The following is an 18,650-nucleotide window of genomic DNA, read 5'->3' on the forward strand; positions in this document are numbered from 1 at the left end:
AGTGGGCACACCAGGTAAGCTGTGGCAAAGTCAATCCAGTGTCATGGCATTGCTCAGCTGGCCATTCGAGAAGAACACTGCTCTTGCCAGTGTCTGACACTACATAAATACAGAATTCCTGCCCTGACATTACTGCCTTCATTCTTCAACAGAAAGTGCCCACCAGCAACACAGAGGGAGGCTGGTCCTTCTCCCTGGCAGAGTATGTGCGGCACAACGACATGCCCATCTATGAGGCCTCAGAAAAGGTGCTGCGCACCTTCCAGGAAGAGCTCATGCCCGCGGAGTCCTTCTCTGAATTCCTGGATGTTGTAGGTCAGTAACAGACAATTGTGGTGTCCGTGGAGTAGCAGAAGGATTTAGATCAGGACTGCCTGACGTTTTTATAAGTAGACAATTTTTATTAACACTGTGATGAGACACAGTTAAGGTAGATCTACTGTATATAAGTGAGGGAATTCCAAGATCTAGTTCATATCTGATTCTTATTAGGAAATATCTTCCTGCCAATGTTGATACTAACTGGCTTCTCTTGACTGAAAATATCCTTATGATTTGGAACAGTGATCTACGAAGTCCATTTTGGTGGTGGCCAAACTAATATCATAAAGGGAACTATCAGCTTTTACTTTGTTTAGGATAATGCTCGGTACACATCTGGATTATGTGTTCCTAACACCAATGCACTGTAGCTGTCACATAGATCTTTTGTAAGAGGCAGCTGCCGACACCATCTTAAAAATGACTTAATCCCGGTTTTGCCAGGACTGCTGTCTGAAATCCCAGACCCTGATGGCTTCCTGCAAGACCTTCTCAACTCTGTGCCCTGAGTGTGCGATTCCACAGAAGAACCCTGCCACACTGGACCTCTGACCTCTCTGCGCTGGTGTCTGGTCACCAGGGCTCTGCGGCAGGCACCTCCCAGGGTACCCCTGAGTTTGGGGCTAACCTCTGTTTCAGCACACACAACCTCCATTGCGCAAGACTTTCACTTCAGCAGCCTTCAGTTTTGTTTTGTTTTTTCGGAGTTCTCTTGAAACATAACTCTTAAAACAAGAAAGAGTAGCCTTAAGAGTTTATGCATTCAGAACCGTAAAGGTTCATGTAACAACACACAAATCAAAGATTCACGCCCATGTTGACTGATCCAAAATTGCGGGTCACTAGCAAATGTGGACCCACAAATTTAGTCTAATTTGATCAGTGCATAGACGTTTTCATTTACAGAATATAAATAAAGCTCTGAGAAGCTGGAGAAAAGGTTTCCTTAGAAATCACAGGACCCTGATCTCTGTCCTGTGTCCTTCAAATTTTTCCTTGGTTTTTACAGTGGTGTCATTGGACTCGACTCTGACTTGTGAAAATTCTGGTTTTTATGTTTAAAAAGCAGCATGCGTGTGTAGGTGTTTCTTATTTACAAAAAAAAGGAGAGAAAAACAAAAACAGACAAAAAATGGTTTGTTTTTAAAATGTAACAATATATTACCCAGTTTTACTGAAATGACATGTTTTGACGTGCCCTACAATTTCTATTGCTGGTGCTGTAGCACTGTCCTGAAGAAGGAAATTAAGAAATGGCCTGTTCTCTGTTTAAAAAGGATTTCTTCTTTTTTTGTGGGGGAGTAGTTATTTGGTTTGGTTTCAATTTAGGCTCTGATCTCTCCAGCCCAGAGCTTCACCCAGTTTTGTTCCCTCTGCAAATTGTCTTGAGTTCAGAATATAAAAATATCCAATGGAAGAATCAACCTGATATTTTATTCATGTTTTCGCAAGTATGGTGCCACTGAGTACATTCTCAGTGATAAGGGAATTCTATACAAGAAAAGTATACATATATGCAAATTTTCAAAGGGCACCCTTGTACTCAAAGCTGAATGCATGGTGTAAGGTTTGCTTCACACCTCATAGTGGTTTTTTTTTTGCCTGTTCCCGCTGCGATAATGTGCAACTGTTGCTGGATGTTTGCTTTTTGGATTAGCTAAAAATTAATAAAGCTCTAATAACTGAGTGTCTGGCCCAATTTATTTGTGTATATTAGCCTGTTGTAATATCTCTCATCTCCCTCGTTTATGAGCAGGTTTAGTCTGATTCATTTTCTTTCAGGGTAAAATGTGGTTGGGTGTTCCAGGAAGAGATGCGAATCTTTCACATTCACACTCTCAACCGTTCTAAGGTTTTTTTTAAATAGGCACAAAATTAAAAGAAAGCTGTTAAAATGCCTGGATTTGCTCAATTTGGCAGGAAATTCTGTAGTTAGAAGCAGCTAAGAGCTGGAGATGGTCAGGAGAACCAAAACAGACGGCACATCATTTTAAAGCTAATATGAGCTTTGATTGCAGCAAGTGCTCTCCTGTGTGAGGGGTTTGTCCTTGAAGTGATTTCAGATTAGCTTCTTACTAAAGCCCTGCTCAAATATGACCTTAATTATTATTTTCTCCTTGACTACAGATTAACTGATGGATACTTAAGCTTTTGCATTGACTTTTCATATTTGTCCAGGATCGCCAAACTCAGATTTGGACATTTTAATACCGAATAACAGCATTGAAATCTCTACAAAATGTAATTGTAAATATTCAGAAAAATATCTATGTGCAGTAGCCGTTCTGCTGATTTTCATAAGTTTTGATCATTTTAAAGCACACTAAAAATCAGTCATGCTTTTTTTTAACAAGGCAGATTGAAGTTGGCATGCTTAATAAACTTGTAGAATTTTTCACAAGTGTACTGTATAAATCTACTGAGTAGCGTTAAAATGGAACACATACATATTGGAAGCAGTAGCATATTCCTTTCATATTGCCTCTCAGTTTTAAAATCAATGCCATAGGTAAGCAAACAGTTGCACTGGGATATAAGAAGCCTTAAGGAAATATACAAGGGCTGCAGGTTTACTTAGTGTTGGTAAACCAGCTTCAGTTGCAGTTATGAAGTACTAGAGGTACTGGGAAATGAAATTAATTTCAGCCATCGGATAGTTAATAAGGAGGCTGGCTAGGAAGACCTATTCAAATCTCACTTGACCTCCTGTTTAGAGCTCAGACTGCATTAAACCATTTTTATTAATTCTAGAGAATGTGACCCTAAAACCACTCTTCTGGGATTAGGATTTTCATTACTGTGAGATTTAGTGCAACGCAAATACCCAGTTCAGATTCCTTTGTTTCTCAGTCTTGCAGAATGTTCTGATCTGTATAAGAACCAGCACAATTGTCCACAGGTACTGTACGAGTCCTCTGAAAACAAATTTAATAGCATTAAAACCATATCTTTTTTCCCCCCCATCTAAACCTTTTCTTATTTAAATCAAAGCACCCATGACTAAATATGAGTTGAGCAAACAACTGGCAGTCTTGATTCAGTCGTGGAATTCAGTCTGAAAGGACCCAGATTCTTCACTTCTTTTCTTGGTAAATAAAGGTGTCTTTAAAAGTGGAGAAAAAACAAGTCTTGGATTTGTTTGCTGTAGCGTTACCCAATTTCTAGGGAATGTTTTTAATTGCTCTCTGTTAAAAAGAGTTGGCACAAAACTCTTCATAAAAAGAGCCCAAGGTGTTGACTGGTGGCAGGTTATTATACACATTGAGGGATTTAAAATGCCAATTAATGTTTCAGAACACTGGATTAATGTTTAAATGTTCTTTGGCACCAGTATTCTTACGTTAAACAATTATCTTTGTTTTTATTGACATGACAGATGACAGCACTGATTCCTGCAACTCTCCTGTCTGTTAGTGTAACAGCCTGAGGGTGTAAAACATTTTAAGAGCAGCTCTTGCCAAATGTAGGCTTCTCTATGCCTTTTGATATTCATATAAAGCTGGTTAAATAGTTTTCTGGCAAGACTTACCCAGTATTGGCAAGATTGCATTTTTGCATAAAAACAAATATTTGGCATTTTTTGTTTGATCACAGTGGCAGAGTGGTGAGTGTGGAGCTGGGTTACTATCTGTGTTGTGTTTGTGTGTTCTTCCCTCATGTTTATGGCCTCAAAGGACCTCAGTTCTTTACTTCTTTTCTTGATGAATAAAATTGTCTTTCAAAGTGGGGGAAAAACATCATGCTCCCAGTCCAAAAACATAGTGGTAGGTTAATTGGCTGCTGGTGTGAGGGTGTGCGCGTGTCTCTGTGTGCCCTGCCTTGCACCTATTGATGGCTGGAATAGCTCCTCCACGCCCCCGAATTGGAAGAAGCAGTAAGAAAAAGATGGATGCATGATCACAAACTAAGCCGGCTACTGGAAATACAATTGCGTAAATGTTTTTATGGAATTGGGTTGTATTTTGATACTTGTTTTATGGTGAATTTGCCTACAAGAGCAAAATGGAGAACCGATGCATTTGTAAAGCCCAAGTGTTTGTGAGAATTCCAAATGGGAAAAAAGAAACCATTCCATTAATCTCTTATGGAACAGCAGGGCTCTCTTCTGGCTTTGTGTAAATGTTCTTAAAGACCAGTTGAGCATTGACCACCAACGTACAGGTCTAACCAGCTTGCAGTCTGCTTGTTAGCTTTCAGAGATCCATTTGCAAGCTTATAGTAGACGTCCAATGTGTTTGTTTATCTGATTGTCTTCACAATAGCCCTCAGAAGCTCATTCTGATCAAATCACAAGCACTTATTTGGAGATCAAGAGGAGGAGGAATGAGAATTAGCCAGGACTAGAACTCAAGCCTGTTTTGGCAAAGGTCAACAGTCTTGCCCCTCTGTGAAAAGGAATGTAATCTTAGATTGCTCACATTCTTCTGTAAAAAGGAATGTGGCCAAGGGTATCAAGCCTGGTAACCTTAATGCCCTTAAAATATTCTGTTTATAAAGAATGTTCCTTATATTTTGATCTGAGGCCCCAATGATCACCCCCAGGTACAATACCTGGGTAATAACAGAAATGCTGAATTAAGATTTATTTATCCAGTGCATCAGCTGCTTCCCCCATGTGAGCTGTTACAAACCTGCTATGAGGTACTACAGTATCCACAGTTAGAGACAACGGGAAGTCACTGCCTTATGTACAAGTATGAAGCAGCTGTTTTAAATGCATGTAGTGCAGCAGTAGAATAACACTTGGTTACCCCAGAGATTAGCTGTTACAGGACATGTACATTTATAGTATTGCAGATTTTTTTGTGGGGTTGCATATAAAAGCACGACAGGTAACAATAAATATCAGAAAAAAATGTAATTGTCCTTGTTAGTATGAAGGCCTGCTCTTTATTATGACTTGAATTTCTAAGATATCTCCTTTAAAACTAGGGTCCAGAACAGTGTATCCCAACCCAGACGTCGCATAAACCACACGTGTGCACACACCAATGACAGGACTCTGGCGCTATGAGTTGGCAATGCTGACCAGTCTGTGCCAGACCTAGATTGGACTTTAATTAGCCTTAACATTATGACCATCATAGATTGGAGATAATCAACGCGGCCGGGCTAATCTGAGACAAAGTGTCAAAATGCATGTTCCAAAAACGCTCCTCTCTTGTTTTCATTATCACACAGTAAAATGACTAAGCAAGACCAGCTTCCACAGTGTGCTACACTGTCACAGGTGACCCTGACATACCAGGTACGGCATAGCCCGACTTTACTGGACAGCAGGCTTTTCTTTTGGCAGTCAATTAGATCTGAAAGGTAATTTGGAGTAGACGAATGAAAACTGCAAAAAATTAGTACATGGTACATTTTACAGTTTCATAATATCTGCCATTACAGCTCTGGTTTCGATGTTAGTACAGTCGTGTCGTTGCCCCATTTGAACACAACAAAATTAAACAAAGACTCAAAGTCAGAGCTACATTCTTAAATGTAATTGGAATTGAAAAATGACAGACTTCATTGGCAATATGTAATACAAGCAATAATGATATTTAAACAAACATAAACATTAGATATAAAACATTGACAATCAATATCTCTATGCAGATCCTACCTTGTACCATAGTAACTTGCTGTTTGTGAACATAATACACTTTAGAAAAAAAATACTACCTACGTCTAACCTTGCAGTCACTTCTAAGCCTTTGAAAAAAAATTTGAAATCTGTAACAGAAGATACATATAATCACACCCTAGACAAAGGAGAAAGTTTAATAAGATTTAAGGTTGGATGTCTCAGCCCTGGGGCATGTAGTCGCCTTTATAACTGCACAGAGATCAAAGCTGTGTGAACTCCCCTGTTGATGTTAAACAGTAAAGCGTTATTTATTGTGAGGGGAGGGCGGATGTGACACATTTCAGTTGTTAGGATACAGCAAGACAGACCCACCCAAGGTATGACAGTTAAAAACAAACGCTTGGCACGCATTCATTGTATGTTGGAAACTTTCCAATCACAGCATAAAACAGGGCTTCTCAACATATGCATAAAATACAAGTTGTGATCATCACCTTTGGTGTCTGCCTTTGTATGACGATCATAAATCATTTAAATATTGTATGAAGTCAAGTGACTAATGCGTTAAAATGCTAGAATCACTTAATTTTGAGTTCATGGAGTCATTTGAGTCCTGAAGGAATTTCATTTTCACTGAAAAATCAGATAATAGAATGGACCATAAAAACCCATCCACTTTATCCAGTTCACAGTTGCAGGGGAGCTGGAGCCTAACCAGGGCAGGGCACACACTCACATTAGGACCCAATTTTCCCAGATGCCAATTAATATACTGTAGCTGTATGTCATTGGACTGTGGGAGGAAACCCACACGAACACAGGGAAAACATACAAACTCCGTGCAGACAGCACCCCAGGAACTGAAGCCAGGGCCCCAGCACTGTGAAGCAGCAGTGCTAATCACTGCACCACAGTGCCACCCGTACTGTTAAATCGTGGTTTCCCCTTAATTCAACTGAAGCAGTTCCTTTCTTTTCCACTGACCTGCGGTGCTGTGCATTGGGATTACTATGGCTGCCCTGTGTCACTGTGGCGAGGAATATACTTCCTGTACCTGAAATGCTTGATAAATTCAAGAAAATATTATCCAGCTGTTTTCAACAATGGCTTCAAGCTGTGTGTCCACACTCATGTATGTACACACAGAAAACAATTTAGGGACACTGATTAACTTCGCCTTAGTCTTCGAACTGAGGGAGGGGCTGCTGTCTCTGCTCCTAAAACTACCAACAAAATCAATATTATTTTCTGCGCCTTTCATTCGCAAACACGATAAAAAAAAACAGCGCGACTTCATGACAACCGTCGGCATGCAATGGTTAGCGCAGTAGTAACGCCCACCAGACCAAGTAAATTAATATTATTGAGTTAATCATTTGACTTCAAACAGGTTTTCTGCCTCCAACACAGAAGCCTTCGCTCGGGATGGGATTCGGCTGCCTTGTGTTGCAACACGATCCTGGAGCCCCTAGGAGGCAGCGCTCGGATGCGCACGACTGCTGCAAAGGAGTTGCCGAAAGCGAATGGTAGAGGCTTGAAACAGCGTAAAGAGGCGGATGTAAATCGAGAGACATTACAGCATCAGCAGCACAAGCGATAAAGCAGAAAGCCGGGCGCACCGTGTTTCATATTACTGTATGCGTTTCAGACAAAATGACAGCGAGGGATGCGCCAGTAACACCGCATGCCCATCCTTAGGTCTGAGCATGGAAAAACAAAGCTAGCGGTCTCTTTTATACTGTTTTTTTTTTGTTTTGTTTTTTTATATACTTATCATATTTTTTTTTAAATCCGGGATCTTAAAAGAAAAAGGTCGCCAATTTTTCTTTACGCGAAAGGAATGACAGCAATGGCTGCACCAGATCCAGCCGCATTGCCAGCCCCATTTCAAGGATTCGCAGCATAGGAAAGTCCGCGGAGGACTCTCTGGCCTTTTTTTTGGGGGACGGGGGTGCCTGGGGTGTGGGGGGGGGGGAGAGAGGACGAGAAAACTGGCGTTGGCTTTTAAACAGACGAAACGGAGACGCAGCTTTCACCGAGATATATTTAGTTGGGTATACGTCGGATTATTTTTTTTCCGCAGTTTTTAAGAGACAAAAATGATGAACTCTTTACTTTTCGCGGAGGCAGCTGCGGGGGTCGTTGTCCCCGTCAGCGGAGCCGCTACTGGAGGTTCGGGCGCGCCGGTGACCAGCGCTCTGCGGAACGACCTGGGATCCAACATCCACGTCCTGAAGACCCTCAACCTACGATTCCGGTGCTTCCTCGCCAAAGTACACGAACTGGAGCGCAGGAACAAGTTATTGGAGAAGCAGCTGCAGCAAGCCTTGCTGGAGCAGCACCCCCGATACCGATACACCCGAGAGCAAGCGGTCCAGACCGACTTCACGTCCTCGGAACCGCAGATGCCCGGGCCCCCCTACCTGCACTCCCGGCTGCCCGGCACCATCTGGAGCTTCACCCACGTCCGACGACACGGGGAGCGGTTCGAGACGCTTCAGGGACCCGGCGTGACTTGGACGCATCCGGACGGGGTCGGGGTCCAGATCGATACCATCACCCCCGAAATCAGAGCGCTGTACAACGTGCTGGCCAAAGTCAAGCGAGAAAGAGACGAATACAAGAGAAAGTACGTGATGTTTTCCTTCTGCCCGGTTAGGATGCTCTTTAAATATTAAAGTGCCGTGCGAAACGCCTAGTGTCCACCCTCTTTACTGTTACTTTTTATATCTGCTAAATTAAAGACCCCACTGTAGCCTCGTTTACCCGTTTTGAATTAGATGGTGGTGCATTAACAGAGGTATATTGAACTACGGCCTGTATCGTGCTTTATATCGGCTTGTTTCTGTTTTAACTGTATTCTGTATTTTGACAAGGGCACGGAACAGAGATGAATGCAGGAAAAAAATGCGCTTTATCGAATATTACACTGCAATATACTGGTGGTTATTATTTGTTTTATCTTGGCTTCTATTCTTGTCCTAGGGATTGCAGAATTGAGAGCAGTGTTTGGGGTTGCGTTGGAGAAGAGATGGAAAATGCAAATTCTTTTATTCTAGGTTACTAATTCTGTTAACGATTTAAGGACACTTTTTTGGTACAACATATTTTGTTTCATCAGTTAGCTATGACAGATTTACTTTGGTCGCTGTATGGGAATGTAGTTTGGGTATATGATATCTTGATATGATTGGGATTAAAATTTTTGTCATTCTTTCAGTAGTACTTTGAAAGTTACTATATTTGAGTCCGTAGTTTAACTTGGTGATGGGTCCGGGTGTGTGTTTAAGTGATCACTGAAATCAAAACTAATCCAAATAATGCTTCAACTATTTTGTGTGATGCCATCTCCTGCTTTTATTCAATCATGGCTAGGTTCTCGGTGAACTTTTGGTAATGGCACAGAATCTTTAACCTAGTTAAAAAAACAACAGCTTCTAACTTTCTGGGGGAAAAAAACGTCTTATGAATTCGTTCTTTAAATTAGTGTTTACATGTAGATTAATCCAATATAGAGCAGCAGAGAAATTGTTTAATAATATAATGATTTAATAAGATAATTAGCAGTCCTGAAACCAGCTTTTCAGGAAGCGGAGAAACGTCTGTGCTTTGACCCGCTCAGAAGAGCTTGGCTGAACGCTGTTGCTCTGGTTCACACACACATGGGCAGTGCATCGTCTTCCTCTGAGTCAGGGGGGTAGTCAAATCCATTTCTTGCCGGAGGTTTGGGTGTCCATTCCTGGTCCCTTCGGAGAAGCGCTTGAAGAGCTGGGCGAAGCTCTTGACCTGGTCAATTTAAGACAAAAATGAACTGATTCAGGCTGTTAAGAGCCCAGCTGGACTGAAACTGAAACACCAGCCCTCCAGGACCAGTATAGGGGACCCCTGGCATAGTCCTTCTTATAAATCATTTACTGAACTGACTCGCCATGGCGTAACCCAGGTGCTCGAAGATCTCTTCGATTAGTAGGGATTATCTGGGACAGATCCTTACTGTGATGCGGACGTGCCAGTGCTTGCTGCCTCTGCTCTAAACCATGTGCAAGGCGGGTTAGCATAAGCGACTGCTGTAGAAGCCAGATAAAACATGAACAATTGGAAAGCATATGGTGAACTCGCATGGAACTATATTTGTAATTACAGGGAAAGCTGTGACAAAATATCGGGGCGTGTGCAGCTCACTTTCAGTGCATTGCAGCAGTATACGTTTGGGTTGCAAAAGGGAAACGAGACATCTTCTGTGAGGCAACACACAGTCAAAAGTACTTTTTAAAGTAAGGAATGGCATATATAGAACATTATTTGTTTTTCTCAGGCGCAGATGGAAAATGTATCGGATATATTGCTTAAGTTATTTTTTGTTTATTTTGAGCAAAGCTGTAAAACAGCAGAATAGCGCTACATCACTGAGCGAGGTAGTCGTGCCAGTTGTAATTTAAAAAAAAAATGTTTTGACAGTAATCTAAGCCTCTGGATGTTTTCATAAACCCCTTTCTGTCGCAGTCAACCAGCTAGTGATGAGTGATAATCCCTTGACAAGGCAATTAGAACCTAACGTAGGTTTTGACTATTCCAGCCTGGTTTGGTGGCAGAATCCTCCGGTGGCTTTAAGTAAAATGCTGGCTGGTGTCTGGGGTTTTCAAGGAAGCGAACCGCCTATTATTCTGTCCCTGTGCACATGAAAAATTGTACCGTATGTGAGCCTGCAACCAATGTCCAGACTCGAAGACAGAACCGGGCTTATAACTGAACAGTCCATTCAGCGTCTGCTAAGTGCAGACTCTCTGCTTCGTAGGGTGATGAAGGAAATGGCATAACTTAAGAGACTCTCAGCTGCGCGTTTGTGGCAGCTGGGGAGAAGATGGACCGCAGAATTAAAGAGCTCATAGCCGTCTTTATGTATGAAGGCTTTCTTTCATTCTGTTGCCCGTCTCCATTTGCATGGCAGATTTCCCGTTCAATAGGAAATAATACAATTCCGAACTATATTTTTTTGTCTCCAATATATTTTGACTTGCAAAACTGGCAAAGCCGACGTAAACGCCTGTTGGAAGATCAGATTTGTGTAACAATTTCTGTGACATATGCAAATGCTATTCAACATACATTTATTTCATCAGTATTCTGCCACAAGCTCTCATTAACTTGCAAATACTTCACCAAGCAATACAGTTGAGAGACACTGGATTTGGATGTGATGTAATGAAATTTGTGGTTCACACCTTATAATGTAATGTCTTATTCGCATGACCCACCTTTATCTTAAAGCAATGAAAAACAGACTTTATCCACCATGACCTAATCTTCTGTGGGTTTCTGCGCTGCGCTGTGGTACAAGAATGCCTTTATTTGGTCAGCTCAGAAGTATGAGGGTTGTACACACCAGAAGAACAAAACTCAGCTACTGTATGTCATTCACAGATGTGAAGGGATTTTTTTTCCTCTACAGAGAACGTTTTATTGCCTTATTCTTTTATTCAATCCCCCTTAATTTAAATATGATTCTAGCTTCATTGGGAGTTTTACATTTTTCAGTATTTTTGTCCATATTTTTTCATATACAGTATGTGTTTGCTGTGCTAGGATTTATAGACTGTTTAAAATTTATGGAACTTGTCCCACAGAAGTGAGATAACCAGCATCCAGCTTTGAAACAAAACACCAACTTGTTAAACTGAAACCTGATTTAAAAAGAAATATTGATAAACGTGTTCATTGTGAACTGAGCTGAAAATGTTTCAGTGCAATTAACATAATCCTTTCAAATGGCCGTAGAATGGTGGAAAGAATTCAGTGGGTAGATAAATCTGCATGCATTGCTGAGCCACAGTGAGAAACCATTTACAAGCTGTCAGAATTTAAACCTTTGGTTTTAAATTCATTACCTGTAATCAACAGGTTTGCGTGTGTGGAAATGAAAGAAGGCTTGAAGATTTGCTTTAAAGACATTTTTATAGCTCACGTACCTGATTTAGGAATCAAAGTGCTGCCTGACATGGAAAAACATGGGTGTTTGACATATAGTAATGACAGTTACGTATAAAGCTATCATCACTGTTTGCGCATCTTTCAAGTTATGCTTTTAGAATTCTTTGCAGTGAGCTTTCTCTGTTTGGGAAGGTCAAAGAGCATTATCGCACTGTATTGCCTGTCTGCATTCTTTAAGGTGATGCTGTTTTCATTTTCATGTGAACATCAGATTAGCCCCCATAGATGCATTATCTTATTTATGTTCTGGCGTGCACTGTTAAAGCTTACTTAACAGTAAGTGAAAATGACAATTGATTATTTCGAAAGCATTCTTCTGTTTCCTGTTCAGCAGGTAACAAATGATAATCGTGATGTGGAAAGGTATTGCACAGTGCTTTCTAAACCACTCCTTTCTCCTTGTGGTTATTTTTGTTGTGTTGGGGAGAGAGCAAGCTATCTGTGTTTTGCACGACCTGCAACTTGAGCTTTTGTTGTGCAATTAATCACCAAGTTTCAGTGAAAAACCATACTTGAGGAATGCCTCTCTAAATGTTTTCCAAGGAGTCGCTGGACTGGAGGTGCGTGACTATTAAGCGATGCAAGACTGTTAAGGTGTTGAAGAAATAGAGTGGCTCTCCTTTTGAACGTTCGAGCTGCTGTAATATCATAACTGAATAACAGTCCCAGTGAGGCATGCATCCTAACCCAAGTTCAGGATGTAAAAATTAAACAGCCAGATTTGAAAGGCTTGACAGAGACAGATTAATAGGGGAAATAGTGGTGCAATTACTAGTTCATAGTTCTTTAACCAAACTGTGCGAAAGACATGAGGAGATATGATTTCTAGCCCTTTACCAAAACCTAGGAAACCCTGTTGTGAATTGCCACTGAAGTAAGAAGCGTTTGTTTTTGTGCGATTTTCTGCTTGGTGTACGTCACTTATAAAGGATCAGTTTCGCAGACCCCGATTAATGATAGTCCAGCAGCTGCTTTCCAAAGCCATCCAGGAATGCTGTTTGGTGTCGTGCTTTTTTTGGTGTGGTAAGATCTGTGCAGGATGGTTCCATGACAGTGTGCCACTGTTGCTCTGGGAAAGGGCTGGAAACTAACCGGTCTGTGATTCCAGCACGGGCTTCTGTCTGTTACCTTCTGGCCCTGTTTTGGAATTCTGTATCATGCCTTTGGAATATCTGTATCAAGCTTGGCTGCTTCCCCTGGATCTTGCATGATCGGTGTCAAGAGGCCAGAATTGCGAGCTGTCTTTTGAAAGATACAGGTAGTCGGGGTGTGGACCTGAGTGAGAGCTGCTCGCTTGTTTTGTGTTCCAAACTCAAGTCCCCATTTATTCTTTTGGGATCTTAATTAAAAAAATAAAAATGAAAAGATGGTAGAGGTAAAGATTTAATGATTTTATTTTTCAAAATTCTTCCCGGCTGTGTCTCCTGTTTTTCATTTGTCCCGAAAATGTAATGCAAAGCACATCAGCCGAGAGGTTCTTTTTCATACCGTCCTGGCGTATTAGTGTGCTCACGCTCGTATAAGTTGTGTACATCTCAACCAGCATACAATAAAGCACACTACCTCCTTTTATTTCCCATCTTGTCAATGTTCTTGATTTTCTAGGAATCAATTACTAACTAAAGGATCCTGGAAGGCTCTTGTTTTGACTAGTTTTTATACCCTGACAGTTTTTAGTCCCCTGACAGTGAAAAAAGCAGACTTCATCTTTTGAGCGTTTTGGAGTGCAGTTTGGGAGAATGTAGTATGTGGTGTTGTAGGGAGGCAGTGAGCCACAGCACAGTCGAGTGAAGGTTTGAGATGAGTTTAATTGTCACAGAAATGGCCACTTCCAGGGAATACTGATGAGACACACACAGGGTATATTTCCCACACTGTCCTGAATTGCAACAGTGTTACAGAGGGTTTCGTAGTCAAGTCCAGCCATTTTATTAACATGAATGGGGATTGAAGAGTCTGCATTCTACTCATGGTCCACTGGCTATACTTGATGATATGTTACCCCAACTTTCAGCTATTTCTGAGGTGTCGCATACAACAGCAGGTGTCTGTTCAAGGTTCTCTCAAGTCTGGTCAGGAGCAGTGACCCCAGGCCAGAGCCAGATTTCTACAGTGTGATTGTGATTGAAACCTCAGGCTGAAAACTGCAGGGCCCCTGGGAATTATAGTGAGTAGAACTGAGCTTTCTGGGCTTAATAGGTATTTTAATGGGAGAAACCAGAGGAGAAAACGTGTAAATAATAGTCTAAAAACTCTGTTGCAGCCACCAAAGTTCCCTTTTTATAGAAAACAGCCCCAGGGGCCTAGAAACCGTTCTGCGCAGTGAAGAAGTAGTGTTTAGCTGTGGTTCAGGTGTATATTTTATGTTGTGTTTCGACAAATGCCGGCACACTGTCTTACACCCAGCACACGAGGCGGCAACCTGTGTGGACTTGCCATGGAGTGCATCCAGACGGGCAGAGTTCAGGGAACTAGAGCCGAGCCTGGCTTCAGAACAAAGGTCCGGAGAGTTATTCCAGCGGGCCTATAGTCTGTTTCAGATCAACCTTCTCTTCACCTCTTGCATCTGATTTCACTCATTTATGGCTGCATCATGGTCTCCATGAACTGGAGACTCAGTTCCTGGAGGTTCCTGTGGCTTCTGACCAACCTAGACCCTCCAGGGAGTGAGTACAGCACTGCTTTACCCTTGTATCCCATGCAAGGTCATAAGGGACCTGGATGTCTTAAACTGCCCAACTACGAAAAGGTGCCAAAAGGCTGGCATGCTGGTGTAAGGTTACAGTGAAACAGACTTGCATGTTAAGGTTATAGAATGAAGGAACTGCGCTTGAAGGAGTGACTGATTTCTGTTACGTTAAACATGTACTTTATGACATTGGGGAAAAGACCCCCTTATTCATAAGCTTTTTTTATTTTTGTTTTAAGTTCCCTACTCTCCTTTAAACTGTAGTCAATAGATGGATATAGCAACAATGTCTTCCCCTTCATTGTGAAATGCATACTGCATTTTAAGTAGTGTATATGTATACTCTATGTATATGTATATGGAGGAGGAAAAGTAAAACATTTTAGGAGTAAAATCATGTATTTTCCTGAAGAGTATGGCTATTTAAAGAACAGGGTTAATTCTTGAGTCTGACTTGGTCACAATGTACAGTAGTAGACTCCTTGCATTAGAAGAGGGTCACACTGATGAAATATTTTGAGGGTATAGTAAGTCCTGCCTCAATAGAGCTATTTATAAGCAATTTCCACGATTAGAATTTAGGAGTGTAGGAAGCCAGGGTATGACCTAAACATCCTTTGCAGACTTTACATATTCCTCCTGCATATCAGCCCTGCGGTTCCCTCAATGAGTGCTGCCCCCGGTTCTGCACAGGCTCACATTGTTCTGCCTTCCTAGTGCCGAAGAAATATCTGAACAGGCGATGCTGAGCCAGTTACGAGAAAGAAACAGACAGTTGTGAGACAGATGGGTGTATTCCTGCCAGTGTTTCTCCGGGTCAGTAGTTTCAGTGGTTCATTGGCCATGAAGAGTTTCACAACAGAAGTGTAGGGGTGGTATAGGCAAGCCATGTTAACTCAGAGTCATTCTGAGGTGCTTTCTTGTTTCTTGCCTCTTATGGCCTTTATGCCTTTATTAAAAACCACAATCTATACAATCCTAAAGTGGACAACTGTAATAAGCCTCTATTCAAAAATATTGTGGAATTGGTCCAGAAGACTGGACCCCTATAAACGAGGTACAAAAGCAGTGATTGTGTCCCTGTAGAACGGAGCTTGATTCTTGGTGTGGAACAGAGACAGCATTAAGTCTCTGCAACGCATTCCCTTGTTCTGTCTTTGTCTTGCCAGGCCATGCTGCAGAGATCACTGACATTCCAGTCAGACATGACAGGCTTTGCTGAGATTGCTGACTAATGCGCGCCTAATCGCCAGAAATGAGAAAAGAATAAAGAAAATTCCTGCCCCGTTAGACATCCGCTTCCAGGAATAGTCTTGTCCACGGCTCACAGCCACGCCATTTCCTGACCCGTGGCTGGCTGGTGCTGCACCGGCCTTCTGGCACGTCCCCTAATTGTTTGCCTGAGACACCGAGAGCACAGAAGTGTAGGAACACATCAGATTACTGCTGCCAGTGCCGGGCTGAGGATGGGACATGACTCAGACAGTGGAAGGAGCTGCTGAGGTGCTGTGTGTCTTTGTGCTGAAGTCTGGCCAGTGAGCTCTGTTAAACCCTGTACGCAGCTGTTCAGAGGAAGTGCCCTCAGTTGTTCCTGACTAGGCACTAATAGATGGCACACTGCCACAAGACTGAGTCCCCCTCTGCATTCTCTGAATAAGCCTTGACTAATCTCAGACAGAAGGCATGTAGGCCTATGGCTCCACAGCTGCAACTGTATGATTTCCAATGGGGTGTAGCTGACGGAATTAGCCTCCTAATGCCATAAAGGCCCAATTCTTACTGATAGAAGAATCCAAGTATATGTTTAATGACGTGCTGCCGTAGTGCTATGTGGTTTTCACTCCAAGAAATACACACATTATAAAGGCAGTGTGGCTCTTTTATCTAATCTACCATGTTTTGGTAACATATTTCAGAATCTTACTTTATTTATAATTTTGTCTGTAACAGTCATCTGTGATTAAGCAATGGTAGCACATCTCTCACAGGCTGCTGAAAACTGCCAGGGTGGAAGTGATTTAAAGCAAGATGTTAACTATGATGGAGCAATACTTAAGTAAAAAAAAAAAGGCATGAAAAGTATATCTGACCCAGTGTTGCAACATCAGTCTTTTACTTGAATATTGAAGACCAACACCCATAAGTAAAACTAAAAGTGTGGGGTTTGTTTTGGAGACAGGAAGCTGCTCTAATCAGCTATCTTCTCTTCTTTTTGTTTTTCAGTTCCTTTATCAGGAATTCTCCAGTTTTTCACAAGGGGATTTGGATTTTACTTTGTCTAATACTTTATTGACTTGGCAGGGGTGGGGGTCTTTGGCTGCATGCAGTATTTAGTTTTAAATGAGTTCAGTAGCATTTCTCTCTAAAACAGCACAAAGGAAGAGTTGCAATGCCTGTAAAATACTGTGTGAAAATATAGGTGTCATAAAAGTGGAGCTTGCCATCGTGGAGATCTTGATTATGTACGACGATTTGCTGGGAGCTGCAGAATGAGCTTCTGTCTGTAGACAACCAGGAGAAGGTGCATGTAAAAGTGAAAAAGATGCTGATAAGGGTGTAAAACTACACTGCAAGGCTCAGTAATGCTAAGCATTACCACAGGGGTAATCACTGCATCGGGGAAATAACCATCCCTTTCAGAAATAGCTGCAGTCTGGGATTCATTTTGTTTTCTTGTAGACATGTTTATATAGTGTTGATCTGGCCAGCTAAAGGAAAAGCAATAAAAATAGGAGAAAACTGATCTGGTTTCGGGAGCTATTTGGCTGGTTTATTACAAAAGATTTTTAAACATGGAACCACTTCTCCTTTTTCCAGAGTGATGGTCCTCATCTGCTAGCTGTTAGTTTCTCCTCCTTTCCTTTTTCCTTTAGGAGAGCCCAAGTGACAGCTATACTATGCTGCTACATCAGCCTGGCGGCTCATCAGTTACATGGCGGCAGAAAACTACCACAGTAGCTGATTTTGAATTCATTGTGTAAAAAAGCAGTTTATTTGCAGATCTGGCCCCTGGCCTCACTGAGCATTTTTGTGTGAGCAGTCTAAGTCTACACTCTGCAGACTGTGATCTACATAGAATATTAACATGGATCATCCTGTCCTTACCTTATGAGTGGCAGGATCCCTCATCACTAGTCAGAGTTTTCTTACATATATAGACCCAGTCTATATATTTTTACCGAGTCAGTAGACTGAAGTGACCCATATCTAAAAATAGAAGAGCATGTGATTTAAAAATACTTTTCCCTGTCGAGGGTATCATTTCCCCATCTGTCCTTTCCTAGACGTCTGCCTCTGTTCTATTCCTTCCTATCTCTTGTGGAATGCTCCATCAGATCACTTCGTTCCAGCCTGAAGCCTCCACCCTGATGGTAAAGGGCTCTTGGATCTGCCTTGGCACACAGATGACGATAACTGCGTGTGTTTTCTGAATGGAAGTGTGCACGCCAGCTTCGCTCTTGTCAAGTCTAGTCTAGTGTGGAGAGCTTGTCTTTGTGTCTAACCCTAACCTTCCCCGACTGTCTACTAGGGAAGGTTTTCCTTTTGCAAAAATAGTTCTACTGAAATGGTTTCATTTGGAGATTCTATAATTAGGAGTTAAGATCTGATCTGTTTCTGGTATGGAGTATGTACTTTATAGGCTTCTGTATTATTTAGGATCTTATGGGTGTGAAATTGATTCAAGGGGCTGGATTTGATTAGCATGTGGAAGGAAATGGCGCTAAGAATTCAGCAGAAGAACTAGAGGATTAGCCCCTGCTGGTAGACTGGCTTTATCCATCTATAGATGGTGTTAAAGTTGTGGTATCTGTGAGCTCCCATTCAGGTGACGTGACTGTGCTCACTTAGGCTGTGTTGGCCTGGCTGTGAGAGTGAGTGAGCTCATTCTTTCCTGGGAGATATTGTCCAGCTAGTTCCTGCTGCTTCACCGGGCATGAACTATAAAACCCACGTGCCTTCAGGCTGACTACACACACTGGCACACACTGCTGCTCAGCGCGTTCCTCACAAACCAAGCCACAGGGCACCCTGGGAAGACTGGTTGAGTGGTATTGGCCGCTGTGGTGTCTCTGAAAC

The 18,650-nt window shown here is 41.9% G+C and overlaps 2 protein-coding genes across 9 annotated transcripts in view; both read left to right on the forward strand.

Moving 5' to 3' along the window:
* Window positions 1-2,007, forward strand: part of ubr4 (ubiquitin protein ligase E3 component n-recognin 4) — a 70,276-nt gene extending 68,269 nt beyond the window's left edge. For all 7 annotated transcript variants that reach the window (XM_088937917.1, XM_088937919.1, XM_088937918.1 and 4 more), the window contains 2 exons: window positions 153-315; window positions 766-2,007. In XM_088937917.1, the coding sequence (XP_088794043.1) occupies window positions 153-315; window positions 766-830 (228 nt within the window). In that variant the 3' untranslated portion in view covers window positions 831-2,007. The remainder of the gene's footprint in view (window positions 1-152; window positions 316-765) is intronic.
* Window positions 2,008-7,486: 5,479 nt separating this feature from the next.
* Window positions 7,487-18,650, forward strand: part of iffo2b (intermediate filament family orphan 2b) — a 48,577-nt gene continuing 37,413 nt past the window's right edge. For both annotated transcript variants that reach the window (XM_088938380.1, XM_088938381.1), the window contains exon 1: window positions 7,487-8,525. In XM_088938380.1, the coding sequence (XP_088794506.1) occupies window positions 7,996-8,525 (530 nt within the window). In that variant the 5' untranslated portion in view covers window positions 7,487-7,995. The remainder of the gene's footprint in view (window positions 8,526-18,650) is intronic.

This window comes from Atractosteus spatula, chromosome 20 (assembly GCF_055471065.1).
Source record: "Atractosteus spatula isolate fAtrSpa1 chromosome 20, fAtrSpa1.hap1, whole genome shotgun sequence".
NCBI lineage: Eukaryota > Metazoa > Chordata > Actinopteri > Semionotiformes > Lepisosteidae > Atractosteus > Atractosteus spatula.